Below are 14535 nucleotides of genomic sequence, written 5' to 3'. Positions count from 1 at the left end.
CTGGCAGTGCTCATTATGGTTGGACTTGGTCTAAAAGCTCTCATCCAAGCTAAACAACCCCATGACTGGGAGTGAATTTACCCCTCAGGTCCCTTTACTCTGCTCCCCCCTATGCTGCCGCCCCGCTGCGGCACTGAGTACGGGAAGCCCAGAACCAGTGTCACCCAGCACCAGTGTCACCCAGCGCTCCCGCCCCGCAGCCCCGGACTCGGCCAGGCCCAGCGCCGCCCTGTCCATCCGCCGCTGCGCATGTGCGGGAGGATGCGGGGGGCGGGGGGCGGTGCTGTCCGCCGCTAGGCTGGCGCCGGGAGGAGCGGGAGGGCCGTGGCCCCTTCGGTGTGTGTCCTGATACCCTGCCGGCGCCATGGGCGACGTGAAGAACTACCTGTACGCCTGGTGCGGGAAGAGGAGGCTGATGCCGACCTACGAGATCCGCGCCGGAGGCGGCCGCAACCGGCAAACCTTCCTCTGCGAGGTGCGGGCCTGCCGCCTGCCGGCGTCCCCGGAGAGGGCCGCGGCCTAGGCCCTGCTCGGGCCTCTGGGGCCTGCGGTGGGATCTGGGCCCTGCTCCGGGACCGGAGCGGACTGGGTGTCAGGGGTTTGCCAAGGGGTTGGGCCTGCCCGGGGCTCTGGGGCCTGCCGGGAGCTGGGTTTTGTCAGGCCCTCAGCGGGAGGCTCTTCGCAGCGGAGGGCGCCGGGAGCGCTTGGGGAGGGCGGGTAGCCGGAGGCTCAGCCATTTTGCCGGCGAAGCGTCCGGGCTGGATGTGCCTGTGGGGGTAAAACGCACTTGGTGCGCTTGTGGGAGCAAAGCAGCTTGATTCAGAGCTCTTGCAGCAAGGAGGAATCGGTTTTCTTAGTGTGTGCTCCTTCTTGCCGTTAAAATTGCGGGCAGAGGGGTCCAATGTCTCACCAAAAGCTTTAATCCTCTCTGGAAGTAGCATTGCAAGACATTAAAATTCCTGTTGCGTTGGCCTCTGCTCTGTGCACTGCTCTAACACTATGCTGTTCCTGGCTCCACATATTGTGGGTGTGCCAGCAGAGAGCTTTGAATTCAGTTTGGCTCTGAGATCTCTAAGTAGAAGCTGGCACTAAGTGCAAGGCCACATGCAGAAGGGGTTGGTTTGCAAAGGGTGCCATAGATTTGTACTGAGCACCTCGAATTTGTTGCTGTGCCCGCCCTTCTCTGTTTCTCTTCCCCAGCAGTAATAAAGCTGAGAAGCACAAGGATATTTAAACAATTTAAACGGTTTTAAAAGAGACATTGAGCATTACTCGGGTGAAGTGGCAGTGTGGACAGTTACGTTCTTCTGGTTTTTATACGTTGATGCCCCATGAGCATCTGTAGAAGCTTAGGAGATTAAAGGATAGGTCACACTAAAACCCTCTCTTTTGCTAGTTTTCACAGTCTAATAAGACAGTTGTGAATCCAGTAGGATTACCATTTGAATGGTGATACTGTTGTCCTGGTAGATTTGATAGTCTGCCGAGAGGGAAGCTCATGGTTTGGATGGAACCTGTTAAGCACAATGGGAGCAGAGTGTGGTGTCTGATGAGAAAATGGGTGTCAGGTACTGCTGTGATTTAGTACCAAAGGACAGATGCAGTCTGGTATTAGTGATGGTTGGGACTAGCTGGAATGTTACATGCAAACCTGCTTGCCTTCCCCCCCCCCCCCCCCCCCCCCCCCCCAATTATAAGCAACTAAATATAGTTAAAAACTGCTCACATAGTTAGCAGAGTGGAGTGAAAATCAGAAGTTCATAAGGTGACTCTGCTTTAGAGGGGGAGTTGACTAGATGATCTCCAGAGGTCCTTTCCAATCCCCTCCATGCTGGGATTTTGTAGTAAGTGAAGCTGAAAGAAAACGGAGTTACTGACTAAATATAGAAGGAGGACAATAACTGTTTAAGACAGTAGTGGCAGAAAAGCATGTTTTGAAATACCTGTTTAGTCTGAATAAGCTGGCTCTGATCAAGTTTTGCAGCAGCCTGTTGGGTAAGCTGGCAGGCTGTAAAATTGCTGCTTTAAAGCTTGGCTCAAAGTTGGTGCAATCTGTTACATCTTGCTAGCTGTAGTAATGTGGCTCTACAGCAGAGGACACACCAGCCTACTCCTGTCCCTTGTTGTCTGAGGGTTTGGGATTAAGGCAGCAAGAAGCAACTGAAATACATTGTTTCAGTCAGTATTACTGGTTTTCTAAACCCTTTCAGTTGTACGTGCCAAAGCATTGTGTTTTTGTTTGCAGGTTCGAGTGGAAGGCTTCAACTATGTTGGCATGGGCAATTCCACCAACAAGAAAGACGCGCAGAGCAACGCTGCCCGAGACTTTGTCAACTACTTGATTCGAGTGAATGAAATGAAGAGAGAAGAAGTCCCTTCATTTGGAGTAAGCTGCTATTTCTTCCTTCCAAAGGCTGATCTTGCAGTGCTGTGTGTCCAGTTGCATTTCATTCCTAGAGGTCAGTCTGGTATCATGTGAGGAAGACAGAACATGTAGGACTTCTCCTTGCAGTGCTGGAAGGCTGGAGTACATACAGTGAATGTTGCAGGGGGGTCTGGTAAAAACAGTGGTGTGTTGATCAGAGTCGCCATGCTGCAGGTTATAGACTCATAAATTCATACAGTGGTTGGGGTTGGAAAGGACATTAAAGATCATCTAGTTCCACCCTGCCCTGCTACAGACAGGGACACCTCCCACTAGACCAGATTGCTCAAAGCCTCATCCAATCTGACTTTGAACACCTCCAGAGAGGGAGCATCCATCACCTCCCTGGGCAACCTGTTCCAGTGTTTTATCATATTAGGAGGGAGGAGCCTCTTTGTAGTACCCCATCAAGGATATCTCTGTATGAGATAAATAGTTTGATCAGTGGCAGCAGCATCCCTGCCTCATTAGGTCAGGTGAAGCCCTGTGGTAACTGGGCCAATACTGTTTCTGAGGTACCTGTTCCTGGCAACACAATGTGCTGTGTGGCTGGATCCTAAGTAGGGATAACATGTTCTGTGTCTTAAAAAAAGCAGAGGTGGTGTGTCCAGGTAGTTAAATGTGAACATCTCAGAATGTGAAGAATCCAAATTGTTAAGATGACCATGGTTTTGTCAGTTCCTGGAAGTACTGTTGCCTTCTGACAGCTTTTCATGTGGGGGTGTGGTTAGAAAGTACATTTGACTTCCCTTGGATATATGATATGTACCATTAACTGTTCTTGTTCCCTGGGTGATATTACAGTTGCTGCACATCAGTAAGTCAGGGCTTCTTGTTAGAATCATACAGTTGTTTTGGTTGGAAAAGATGTCTAAGGTCATTGAGTCCAACCATTGACCTAACACCACCATGGCCATTAAACCATGTCCCAAAGTGCCATGCATTTGTTGAACACCTCCAGGAATGGTGACCACCACCTTGCTGGGCAGCCTGTTCCAGTGGCTTACCACTCTTTTTGGTGAAGAAATTGTTATTAATGTCCAACCTAAATGTCCCCTGGTGCAACGTTTTATCACTTGTTACTTGGAAGAAGAGACAGACCCCTACCTGGGTCCAACCTCCTTTCAGGGAGTTGTGGAGAAGTAATGAGGTCTCCCCTCAGCCTCCTTTTCTCCAGACATAACAATCCCAGTTCCCTCAGCTGCTCCTTATAATACTTGTTCTCTAGACCTTTCACCCACTTCATTGCCCTTCTCAGGATGTACTCCAGCACCTCAATGTCCTTCTTGAAGTGAGAGTCCTAAAACTGAATCCAGTATTCAAGGTGTGGCCTCACCAGTGCTGAGTACAGGGAGACAATCCCTGCCCCGTTCCTGCTGGCTGTACTACTGCTGACACAGGCCAGGATGCTGTTGGCATTTGTGGCCACCTGGGTACATATTGGCTTCTTTTCCACTGAACAGCTTTCCGGCCACTCTTTCCCAAGCCTAGAACGTTCATGTTGTGACCTAAGTGCAGGACCCAGCATTTGTCCATGTTGAACATCTCACACAGCCTGTGCAGGTCCTTCTGTATATCTTCCCTCCAGCAACTCAGTGCTACCACCTAACTTGGTGTCATCAGCAAACTTACTGAGGGTGTACTCAATGCCCTCATCCAAATCATTGATAGGGATATTAGAGAACTGGATGCCAGCTGGATTTTAGCTCCATTCACCAGCACTCTCTGCCTGGCTCTCAGCCAGTTCTTAACCCAGTAAGATGTCCACCCATCCAAGCCAGCTTCTTCAGGAGGATGCTGTGGGAGACAGTGTTGGTTGGAAATGCTTATCTAGAACACCCACAAAAAGCCAAATACTCAGCAAGTGTATTCCTTTCATTTTTTAAAAGAGGTTACTGCTGGGAGTAACTATTGCATAATGATCTCTAAACTGCCTGAACAGTTGTTTCAGCTAAATAGTACAAAGACTTTATTCTGTCCAAATACGCTGATAATTCCCTTCATTCTCTCTCCTAGCCTGCAACTGGCGATGCCCCTGATGAACAAGAAGCACCTAGAGATGCTACTGGTTCCAGTTCCTCTTTGGGTGGACCTCTTCCTCCCCATTTGATTCTAGAGGCTGAAATAGGTAAGACTGTGAAAGCTGACTCACACATACGTGGATGTAACAGACATGAGTGTGGGTTTACCTCCAAAATAACCTCAGTGTGCAGACGGAAGACAATCAAAAGTCATTGTAGTTGTGAGGCAGAGGTGTGAGTGACTGCATGAGATCTGAGAGACTGGTCATGTCCTGTCAATGTTGCCAGGCAGTACCTCTGCAGGCAGTACCTTTCTATTGCTAAGAACATGTTCTGGGAAAGTTACTTTGGCTTTGTTTTGTTTTGTTTGTTTCCCCACGTGGTAGGCAATGGCCCAAGTGCAGCACCTGGAAACTGTGGCACTCAGGGAGCTCAGTGGGATCGGGGTGCAAATTTGAATGATTACTACATAAAGAAAGATGAGCAAGAAGTGCAGGCAGTAAGTCATTCTGTGTAATTCTCCTTTCCTTCTTAAGCAGGTATTTTTTTCACTCCCTTGTATTTGTTTTTAGCATTTATAATCAAGCTTGCAGTTTTTGCTATTGGCTGTAACTTAAGCTGCTGATTTGCCTGTTGGCTTTGAACAAAGGCAACTTGTTCAAGCTAAGAGCAAGATAAGTGACTGCAGATGCTGTGAATATCCACTGGTACAGCCATTTTGTTGTGAAAGTAAGGAAATGCTGAGAAGTTTTGAGCATTTCCTGTAATGAAGTCTAAACTGTTTGATATCATCTAGATAGTTATCTCAAAAACTTGAGATAATTAAGAATTAAGAGATAATTAAGAATAATTAAGAATTAAATCTACTAGAAAGTAGAAACAAATACTGTTTTGTTTATTTTTTCCCCCCCCACTACTAGACCTCAGAGTCAGAACCAGACTCAAATGCTGATCTTCATGGGAACTGGAACCTGGAAAATGCCAAGGCACGTCTGAACCAGTTTTTCCAAAAGGAGAAGATTCAGGAAGAATATAAATACACTGAAATGGGGCCTGATCACAACAGGTTTGGTTGTTCAATCACCTCCTGCATATCAAGTTATAGAAACTTTTTTGGTGACAGTGGTAATCATACTTCACTTGGGCTGCTCCATAGTGCCCTTTGAGAAACCGGTGCTCTTCATCAGGGCCACCAGCAGCCCTACATTCTGAAGCAGGGGTTGATGAGCCTTGCTGCTGAGATCTGAGTGACTGAAGACTTTGCTGTCTGATATTTTCATGGATGTGCAGCTTTTAAATTACTGCTGTGCTAACTGTTGAGGTGGTGTTTTGAGTGGAAGCAGTGCTCTGGTAATTGTGTGGCTGCACTTGCCTTTGTATGTTTTGAGTAAATCTGAAATACGCTTACATTTGCTTATGTAGAGATGTGCTTTAAGGACATTTTACTTATATTTTTATTAGAATTAGCTTTTTTTGGTAGTGGGATCTTCCACTGGAAAAATTAGTTTGGAAGAATCTGCCCAAAGGAGTTTTCAGGCTCCTTAATTCTGGTTGAAACCAGCTGGGTATTACTTTTGTTTTTGACTTTCTGTCTATTCCATCAGAGAAATTACATGTGTTCCTGCCAAATGGAAGTAACACATAACAGATTGTGCAGAAAGGATTGGTCTTTTTAGGGTTTTTACCCTTGTTTGGAATAGTCTTTACAAATCATCATTGGATGACATTGTATTATTTCTTGTGAAAGAGAATCAAATGTCCTGGTCAGGAACAATGACATGCTGCTTCTGCTGGATTCTGGGGTATTTGTGTTATAAAAACTTGTGTTCTATGAGAGTTATTGTTTTTGAAAGACAAGTGACTTCTCTAATTGCAGTCTTTCATGAGAGTCTCAATTGCAGGACTTCTGGTATTCTCTTGTTGTGGAGTTTTACAGGCATTTAGAACATCAAAAATATGTGTATTGGTGTCAGAAAGCTCTAATTTCTTGTGGAAAACCTTTCTTCAAGTCTCTTCATCTCCATTTATGTCCTCAAGCAAGGACATTTCTTACCCTTAAATGAGAAACATAAATTAGTGTATCTAGTAGTAGGAATTCATAGTTCTTGAGGGCTTCTTTTCTTCTGCAACTCTCAAGATTATTTGTGCAGCTCATTTTGCTAGGCCTTCTTCAGGTAAAGCATTAAGCCCCTATATTGAAACCCATATCAGCTTGGACAGAATGAGATGGCCACTGATGACAGTATGTTTCTCAGCCCACTTGCTGTTCTTCCAGGGAGCATTCAGTTTTACTCCATCCAGGAAAGCTTGTGTGAAGTGCCCTGGATGGAGTAGCAAAAGGGGGAACTAACAGTCTGCTGCAAATGATCAGATAGGCATGGAACAATCCATGTGTGTTCTGGTGTTCATTGAGGGAGGGCAGACTATTGGATTTAATGCTTTTGCTGTAACAGGAGACACATCATTTCAGATGATTTTGGAGTTTTGAGGACAGCAGTATGGTTGGTTGGGGTTTTTAAAGAAATTCCAGTTGCATGTATCCTACCAGTCTGATTATTTTTTAAAAGTAATGATCTTTATAGCAAATGTCAGCCTTGCTCTCAGAGATTTTTAAAGGAGAAAGGGTTTTTTGTTGTCAATTAGCCATAGCACATGACATAAGAACTTAGTAATAACTAGAGAATATGAATTTGGAAACTTTGCTTTAGTTAAAGAGAGGAGAGCATGAACTGTAAATATAAGCCTGGCTCTCCTGCTACCCAACTATGAACTGAATAGTAGGGGATGGGACGTGGCTTTGCTCTTTTGGGGTTCCATCCATGGGATGCCTCTGCCTCCTTGTGTTCCTACGGAAGATGGTAGCAGTGAGCGACACCAAAGATCTGTGCACGTTCACACATGGGCTGCTGAGGCTGTGCTAAGCAATCACATGGGATTCTGCTGCCAACTGATTTCTGGTGTTGCTGTTCTCCCCTTAGGTGGAGGAGAATGAGATTGAATGCTGACTGTAGGCCTGGCTGAGAAACATACTGTCATCGGTGCCTTAGTTGGCTGTTGTGTCCCTGAAAGCCAGTGGCCTTTGACCCATGAAGCCACTGTGCCTGAAGGTCAGTTCACTGCTAGTACAGGAAGGAGTTCTAACTTGAAATTTAAATCCCTCACTTAACCTTTGTTTGTTTATTTGCTTACAGCAAGAAATGAATGACACAGATGCAAGGCTCTGCCTGCAGCTGTGCCAGTGCCAAAGCATAGTTCAGAGAGGATCTCAGGCAAAAAAACCCAGTCACACATCATAAGCTACACTTGTCAGTTTAAATGCTGGCTTACAAGAATTCAGCTTTGATTTTTCACCTGTGCAAATACATATTTTGTGATTCTTAAGAACATGGATCATGGTTTCCATTGTTCTCTGCTGATGTATGGCTTTCCCATTGTTTTAAACCCAAATTAAAAGAGCAGTGACCTTTGAATCAATTGGTTATGTGCCTCCTGGGCAAACTGTTGCATTTGCTGCACAGAGTTGCTTTGGGTTGTATGCTCTTCCCAGAGAATGGCAGTGAGGGCTGCATGAAAATTCAAGTATTCTGGCTCCTTCTGTGCAGATACATTCAATGGTCTTTGACAAAATAACCTGGTTTAGTTTGGTCTGTGCTCTTAGCTGGCCAAATGCGTGGCAAAGGCCAGGGTAGCTGTATGTTGCATCTGAGTTAATAAACCTAGGCTGCTAGTGGGTTACGTTAGTATAACGTGGGGTAGTTTATGGTGCAGAGGGGTGCATGTGAATCTTACTTTAACTTAGTGTTTGCTTTACAATTGTGGCCTTAGCTTGGAGCATATTTCCTAAAAGTGGCTTTAAATTTCAGTGCTGAAGAGTGACTTTTGCAGGACTCTACTTAAACAGATCTATTGATGGCAAGTCTGCTACCTACTAACTTACAGTTAGGGGGACTAATAACAGTAATGTTTTACCTTGGTGGTTGATGAGTTGAGAGTTTCTGACTGAGGACACAGTGATCTTTGCCTAGAAGAACTGGGAAGAGTGGATACTTTCCCCATGTCAGCTCTTGATAGTTGTACCTTTGTGTTCTTTCTATCTCTTACAGGAGCTTTATTGCAGAAATGAACATTTATGTGAAGCAGCTGGGCAGAAGTAAGTGTTCCTAGTTGGTTTTTGTCTTAGGAGGAGGTGAGTATTGGTACAGCTTGTGGGTGCAGTCTTTTGTAGTTAGGTGTTGGAGTCAGTTCCAGAGCGAAGGTTCATGTTTGTTTCCTGAGACGAGTTGTGTGCTGTGCTTGTTGCATTCTACTGCCTATGTGCTTCCGCTGACCTTTTTTCCTGGTACAAAGAAATGCTTGTGAGATACAGTAGGCTTTGTTTGTCCTAATTACTTGTTCTTCACATGTCTGAGAAGGCAGGTGTCTGATAGTTCTGAGGTAATAAGCATGTTCTCCATACCATACCCATTTATATAGTGCTTGCTGTGAAGTTTGTGTGATGTTGATGGGTGGTTTGGGATAATCTTTGTTCCTTAGACACTGAACGCAGAAAAAACTTCATAGGTGTTCCCTGGGAAGTCAGTAACATTACACAGTGAGTGTGAGTCAGCTACTGAAGGGACCTGGTTGAATTTTCTGCTAGAACTCTGAATTTCATAGAATCATAGAACAGTTTAGTTTGGAAAAGACCTCTAAGCTTATGGAGTCCAACCATTGACCTAACGCCACCATGGCCATTAAACAATGTCCTGAAGTGCCATGTTCACACGTTTCTTGAACATCTCCAGGGATGGTAACTCCTCCACCTTGCTGGGCAGCCTGTTTCAATGCCTGACAACTCTCTCAGTGAAGAATTTTTTCCTAATATCCAACCTGAACCTCCCCTGGCACAATTTCAGGCTATTTCCTCCCATTCTGTCGTCTTTTCAGGGATTTGCAGAGAGCAATGAGGTCTTCCCTCACGCTCTTCTTCTGTAAACTCCGTTGCTCCTCAGCTGCTCCTCACCAGGTCTGTTTTCCAGACCCTTCCTCAGCTTCATTGCCCTTCTCTGGATGTGCTGTGGCACCTCAATGTCCTGGGAGTGAGGGGCCCAAAACTGAACCCAGTATTCAAGGTGTGGCCTCACCAGTGCAGAGGGACAAGCACTTCCCTAGTCTTGCTGGCCATACCGCTGCTGAAGGTGGTGGCCGCCTTGGCCACCTGAGAGCGCTGCTGGCTCATGTTCAGCTCACTGTCAAGCAGCACCCCAGATCCTTTTCTGCAGGATAACTTTCCAGCCCCTGTGTCCCAAGCTTAGTGTTGCTGGGGTTGTTGCAGGACCAGGCACTTGGCGTTGTTGAACCTCACCTCATTGAACTTGGCCCATTGATCCAGCCTGTCTTGGTCTCCCTGCAGAGCCTTCCTATCCTTCAGGAGATCAGCACTCCCACCCAATTTAGTGTTATCTGCAGGCTTACTGAGGGTGCACTCAATTCCCTCATCCAGGTAATTGATAGGACTATTAAAGAGAACCGGCCACATCACTGAGCCCTGGGGAACACCACTTGTGACTGGCTACCTATTGGAGTTAAATCCATTCCCCACCACTCTTTGGCTGAGGCCATCCAGACATTTTTTTATGCAGCAAAGTGTACACCCATCCAGGCTATGTGCAGCCAGTTTCTCTGGAAGGATGCTGTGGCAAACAGTGTCAAAGGATTGACTGAGATTTGAGACACTCCCTATGGAACCTGTCCAGTGTGAACAACCAGGAAGCCCATTTCAGTGCATTACCTTGTGTGGAAGCTGTTTGACCATTCAGCTGCTACAGCTCTGAACTTTATGTGCTGCAGGAATTTTCGGTCGTGAGCATGGATCAAACAAGAAGCTGGCAGCCCAGTCCTGTGCCCTTTCCTTGGTTAGACAACTCTACCATCTTGGTGTCATAGAACCTTATTCTGGACAGACAAAGAAAAAAGGAGAATCGGTGAGTTTGGGAGAAAGGTTAGAAATCGTCGCTTTCATTTGAATAACACAAGTACTCCCTTGTCAAGATGAGTTCCAGTTTGCTCTCCACATTTAACAGATTTCAAGTTAATCCTGGTTTTGATTCTTTGGAAATACAACTTTGTGTCTGGGTGAAAGGAGCAGTAAACTAGTTGCACAGTCTCTGAGACAGGATTGGTACCAACTACTTTTTGCAGTGTACATTTTCTAGAGGCTTAATTCTCTTTATGCCTTGTGCAGTTCTTGGCTATTTGGTGTCATTCTCTGGCATGTGGTGGTTTTTTTCTCTTCAGTTACAAATTTTGGAATGTTTTCCTCTGAAATTAAACTCAGGGGTTTAAAATGTTCTACAGATTCCTCTTGGGTGAGAACCAGCAAAAATGTTTCAAGAATGAAAGAAGGCCAAATAAGGCCATTGGTTCAAAATGCACAAAGGAGTTATGTGATGGTTCAGTATGTTCTCCAGTAGCAGTTGTGACTTCTATTTGTCTTTTTGTGTATATCAACATGTAGTTTTTAAACATTTGACAGATGGAACCCTATGATGTGTTGCTGTCCCCTGACTTAGAAAGTCAGCTGCAAAAAACTATGCGGGAGCTGTCTCTGGAGACTGTACCTTTGGTGAGTGTGTGGTTCAGGTACTCCAGGATCTAACCTCAGGCCTGCTTGTTTAATGCATTTACCTTTCTTTGTCCACTTTGCTTTTGGATTTATAGCCTGAAGATCCCAGTAATCCAGTTTCGATTACCGTTGGAAAGTTGGCCCATTTTGAACCATCACAGAGACAGAGTTATATGGAAGCTGTTCCATGGTCACCACCTCATTCCAACTGGAACCCTTGGACTGGCTGCAATATTGATGAGGGGCCTCTGGCAAATGTAAGATAACTTTAAAAATCAATTTGTTGTTTGTTTTCCCCATGCTGCCAGAACTTCTAAATGCTTTTTCCCCCTGGGGTTTAAAATATGACATGGTCCAAAGGAAGTCACTTCCAATCTCCACCATGCTGGGATTCTGATTTTATATTGAAGTTAAGCTACAGATAAGCAGAGAAGTCAAAAAGCCTCTGAACAATGTCTTGTCTTTGCAGCTTGCTCCAGAGCAAATCAGCATGGATTTGAAGAGTGTTTTCATGTACCGTTTGGAGCATGAGGAAGAACTGCAAAGAGTAAGTGTTTTCTGTGGCAGGGCATGCTGCTGCTGCTGTTTATTTCCTAGAAGAGGCTGAAGATACTAAGTACAAAGTGTGTCAGACTGGATTTCAGTGTTAACATGCACTAAGTTTTCAGAAGTGCTGGATGTTAGACTGGGATGGATGCGGCACTGTTAAGACTGAGGGAGCTGAGGTTGTTTAGCCTGGAGTAAAGGAGACTGAGAGGAGACCTTCTGGCTCTCTGCAACTCCCTGAAAGGAGGCTGGAGCCAGTTGGGGATTGGTCTCTTCTCCCATGGAACAAGTGATAGAATAAGAGTAAAACAGCTTCAAGCTGTGCCAAGGGAAGTTGAGGTTAGACATGAGGAACAATGTTTTCATTGTGAGATTAAGCCCTGGAACAAGTTGTCCAGAGAAGTGGTGGAGTCCCCATCCCTGGAAGCATTCAGAAAATGTGTAGATGTGGTGCTGCAGGATGTGGTTTAGTGGTGGTGGACTTGGCAGCATTAGATTAGTGGTTGGACTTGATGATCTTAAAGGTCTTTTCCAACCATAATGATTCTATGGAAATGAAAACAAAACCAACTCTGATTTGTTCTTAAACATATTTACCTGTGTTGATGAGTGAGACAAAACATTGGTGTGGAGCAGGATAGGTTGATACTTGAAGCTGTTTGGAAATGTGCTGGATATTTTTTTTCCAGATCCAGGAAGAGAGAGACTCCTTACCTGTGAAGAATTTTGAAAATGAAATTCTGCATGCGGTCCAGAACAACTCTGTCGTCGTCATTCGTGGGGCCACCGGTTGTGGCAAAACCACACAAGTGCCCCAGTACATCCTGGATGAGTACATCAGAACCAACAGAGCTGCAGAGTGCAACATAGTGGTGACACAGGTGAGGAGTCTGTTACAAACATCAAACACCTCCAGGATGCGTTGAGAAATCATTGCAGGACGTCGGTCACGAGAGTATCTTGCAGTACTATGTGTAGAAGAAGGCTCAGTGTCAGTCCCTGCTGACTACAGGGGGGGTTGCACTAGGTGACCTTTAAAGGTTCATTCGAACCCAAACCATTCTGTGATCTCTGATCATGTATATTTTCATTTGGAATGTTTTCCTCTCATCTATCTACACTTGGGATAATCTGGCTTGTAGCTTCCCTGGTGAAAAGTTCTTTGCAGATTGAGGATAAACCATCTGGCAAAGGCCAGCTCCTGGTTCCCATAGATCCTTATAACCATCCCTCCTGATTTGATGTGCAGAATGAACCATTTCAGAAGAAAACCCCTACTGTTACAGATAGCAGTTTAATGACTACTCTGTAAAGAAGTCCTAGGACAAGACCCTTAGAGCATTGATAATTTACTTTCTTGGATTTGATAAAACCTGATCATTAAAGTGTAGAAACCTCTTTCCTCCCTCAGCCCCGCAGGATCAGCGCTGTGTCCGTAGCAGAGCGTGTTGCATATGAGAGAGGAGAAGAACCTGGGCAGAGCTGTGGGTACAGCGTGCGATTCGAGTCAGTGCTGCCTCGGCCCCACGGCAGCATGCTCTTCTGCACTGTAGGTCTGTATGGCTTGATTTGGCTTTGGGGCTGTTTGCTCATGGCTTTGAATCCTTTGGAGTTAGAAGACGGGATCTGGTCAGTGCTCATCAACAGCTAAAGGGTGGGGGGCAAGAGGATGAGGCCAGGTGCTTTTCAGTGGTGCCCAGTGACATGACGAGGGGCAGTGGGCACAAACTGGAACCAAGGAGGTTCCATCTGAACAGGAGGAAAAACTTCTTTGGTGTGAGGGTGTTGGAGCCCTGAAGCAGGCTGTCTAGAGACATTGTGGAGTCTCCTTCTCTGGAGAGGTTGGAAACTCACCTGGACATTGTGATCTTGGGCAGCCTGTTGTGGTTGACTCTGCTTTAGCAGGGGGTTTGGACTGGCTGATCCTTCAGAGGTCCCTTCCAACCCCCACCATGCTGGGATTCTCTTAGTGGTTAATGTAATAATTTTTTAGAAAGCTTGCATAAGAGATTAAAAAGGGTGCTTTGGGTAGAAGTTTGCTGACAGTGTTGTGCAATGAGAGATTAAGATTGTTGTTCAGAAGTGTGATAATACAGGTCTAATACCATGCAGAAATCATTTCCTGCAGATAAAACTGCTATATATTGATAGTCCTTAAAAGACAGAAGGGGAAGCAGCACTGAAAGGAAGAGTCTTTCTAGCAGTAATACTTCATGCCCTCAACATTGTTTGTACAAATGGAAGCCTGACAGTTAGAGATGGTACTGTAAAAGGTGCTGGGCAGCCTGCACACTCCTTGATTTTTGCATCTTGATGTTCTTGATGAAGTGGCAGGGATGGAGAGGATAGAGCTATTACTTACAGCAACATTTAACTACTCTGTTGAAGGTGTTCTTCTGAGAAAGGTGGAGGCTGGGATCCGTGGCATTAGTCATGTTATTGTTGATGAGATCCACGAGAGAGACCTCAATGTGAGTTAACTGATGATTATCCTGTTTCTCTGGGTGCTTCTGTTCTGTTGAACATTGTCTGCATTCTGGGGTAATAATAAACATGAAAGGAAAATGCATTTTGCTAAATACCATATACGTGTGTTTGCCACCTTTGGAATGATTTTTAGCAATTCTCATTACTTGGCTAAAAGAGCAAGGACTGACTAAAATAGAATAGAATAGAGTAGAGTAAAATAGAATAGAATAGTTGCTACCCTATCTCTTTTCTCTTGGGAGGATCTCTGTCAGTGGCTTGTTCCTCTCTGGAGAGTAGAGCAGCGTGCTACAAGGATGTGGGAGCATGCTGAATGTCACCTTGCTTTTGGAGTGCTTTTCCTACTGGCAGCTCTGGATTACTGTGAGGGAACAGCACTGGTATTCAGAGGAGCTGCCATCTTGATAGTGACATGTTGAAATTGGGGTTTGACACCAAAGCCAATGCAAGAA

At 45.3% G+C, this 14535-nt stretch overlaps 1 protein-coding gene across 2 annotated transcripts in view; it reads left to right on the top strand.

The window, feature by feature from the left end:
• The first annotated feature begins 281 nt into the window (after positions 1-281).
• The window catches only part of DHX9 (DExH-box helicase 9), a 31050-nt gene continuing 16796 nt past the window's right edge, over positions 282-14535 (top strand). The window contains exons 1-13 of one of the 2 annotated variants that reach the window (XM_068141346.1): positions 282-475; positions 2246-2386; positions 4442-4553; positions 4833-4945; positions 5367-5512; positions 8550-8596; positions 10276-10409; positions 10961-11050; positions 11146-11307; positions 11520-11597; positions 12286-12477; positions 13008-13149; positions 13985-14067. In XM_068141346.1, coding sequence (XP_067997447.1) covers positions 365-475; positions 2246-2386; positions 4442-4553; positions 4833-4945; positions 5367-5512; positions 8550-8596; positions 10276-10409; positions 10961-11050; positions 11146-11307; positions 11520-11597; positions 12286-12477; positions 13008-13149; positions 13985-14067 — 1551 coding nt within the window. In that variant the 5' untranslated portion in view covers positions 282-364. Of the gene's footprint in view, positions 476-2245; positions 2387-4441; positions 4554-4832; positions 4946-5366; positions 5513-7482; positions 7554-8549; positions 8597-10275; positions 10410-10960; positions 11051-11145; positions 11308-11519; positions 11598-12285; positions 12478-13007; positions 13150-13984; positions 14068-14535 lie in introns of those variants that run through there. The other variant, XM_068141347.1, reaches the window with a different exon arrangement.

The sequence above is a fragment of the Melanerpes formicivorus genome, unplaced genomic scaffold, assembly GCF_026170545.1.
Source record: "Melanerpes formicivorus ecotype bairdi unplaced genomic scaffold, bMelFor1.0.p_v2 SCAF_7, whole genome shotgun sequence".
NCBI classification, from domain to species: Eukaryota; Metazoa; Chordata; class Aves; order Piciformes; family Picidae; genus Melanerpes; species Melanerpes formicivorus.
The sequence above is the reverse complement of the archived record's forward strand: the minus strand, read 5'-3'. Positions and strand labels throughout refer to the sequence as shown.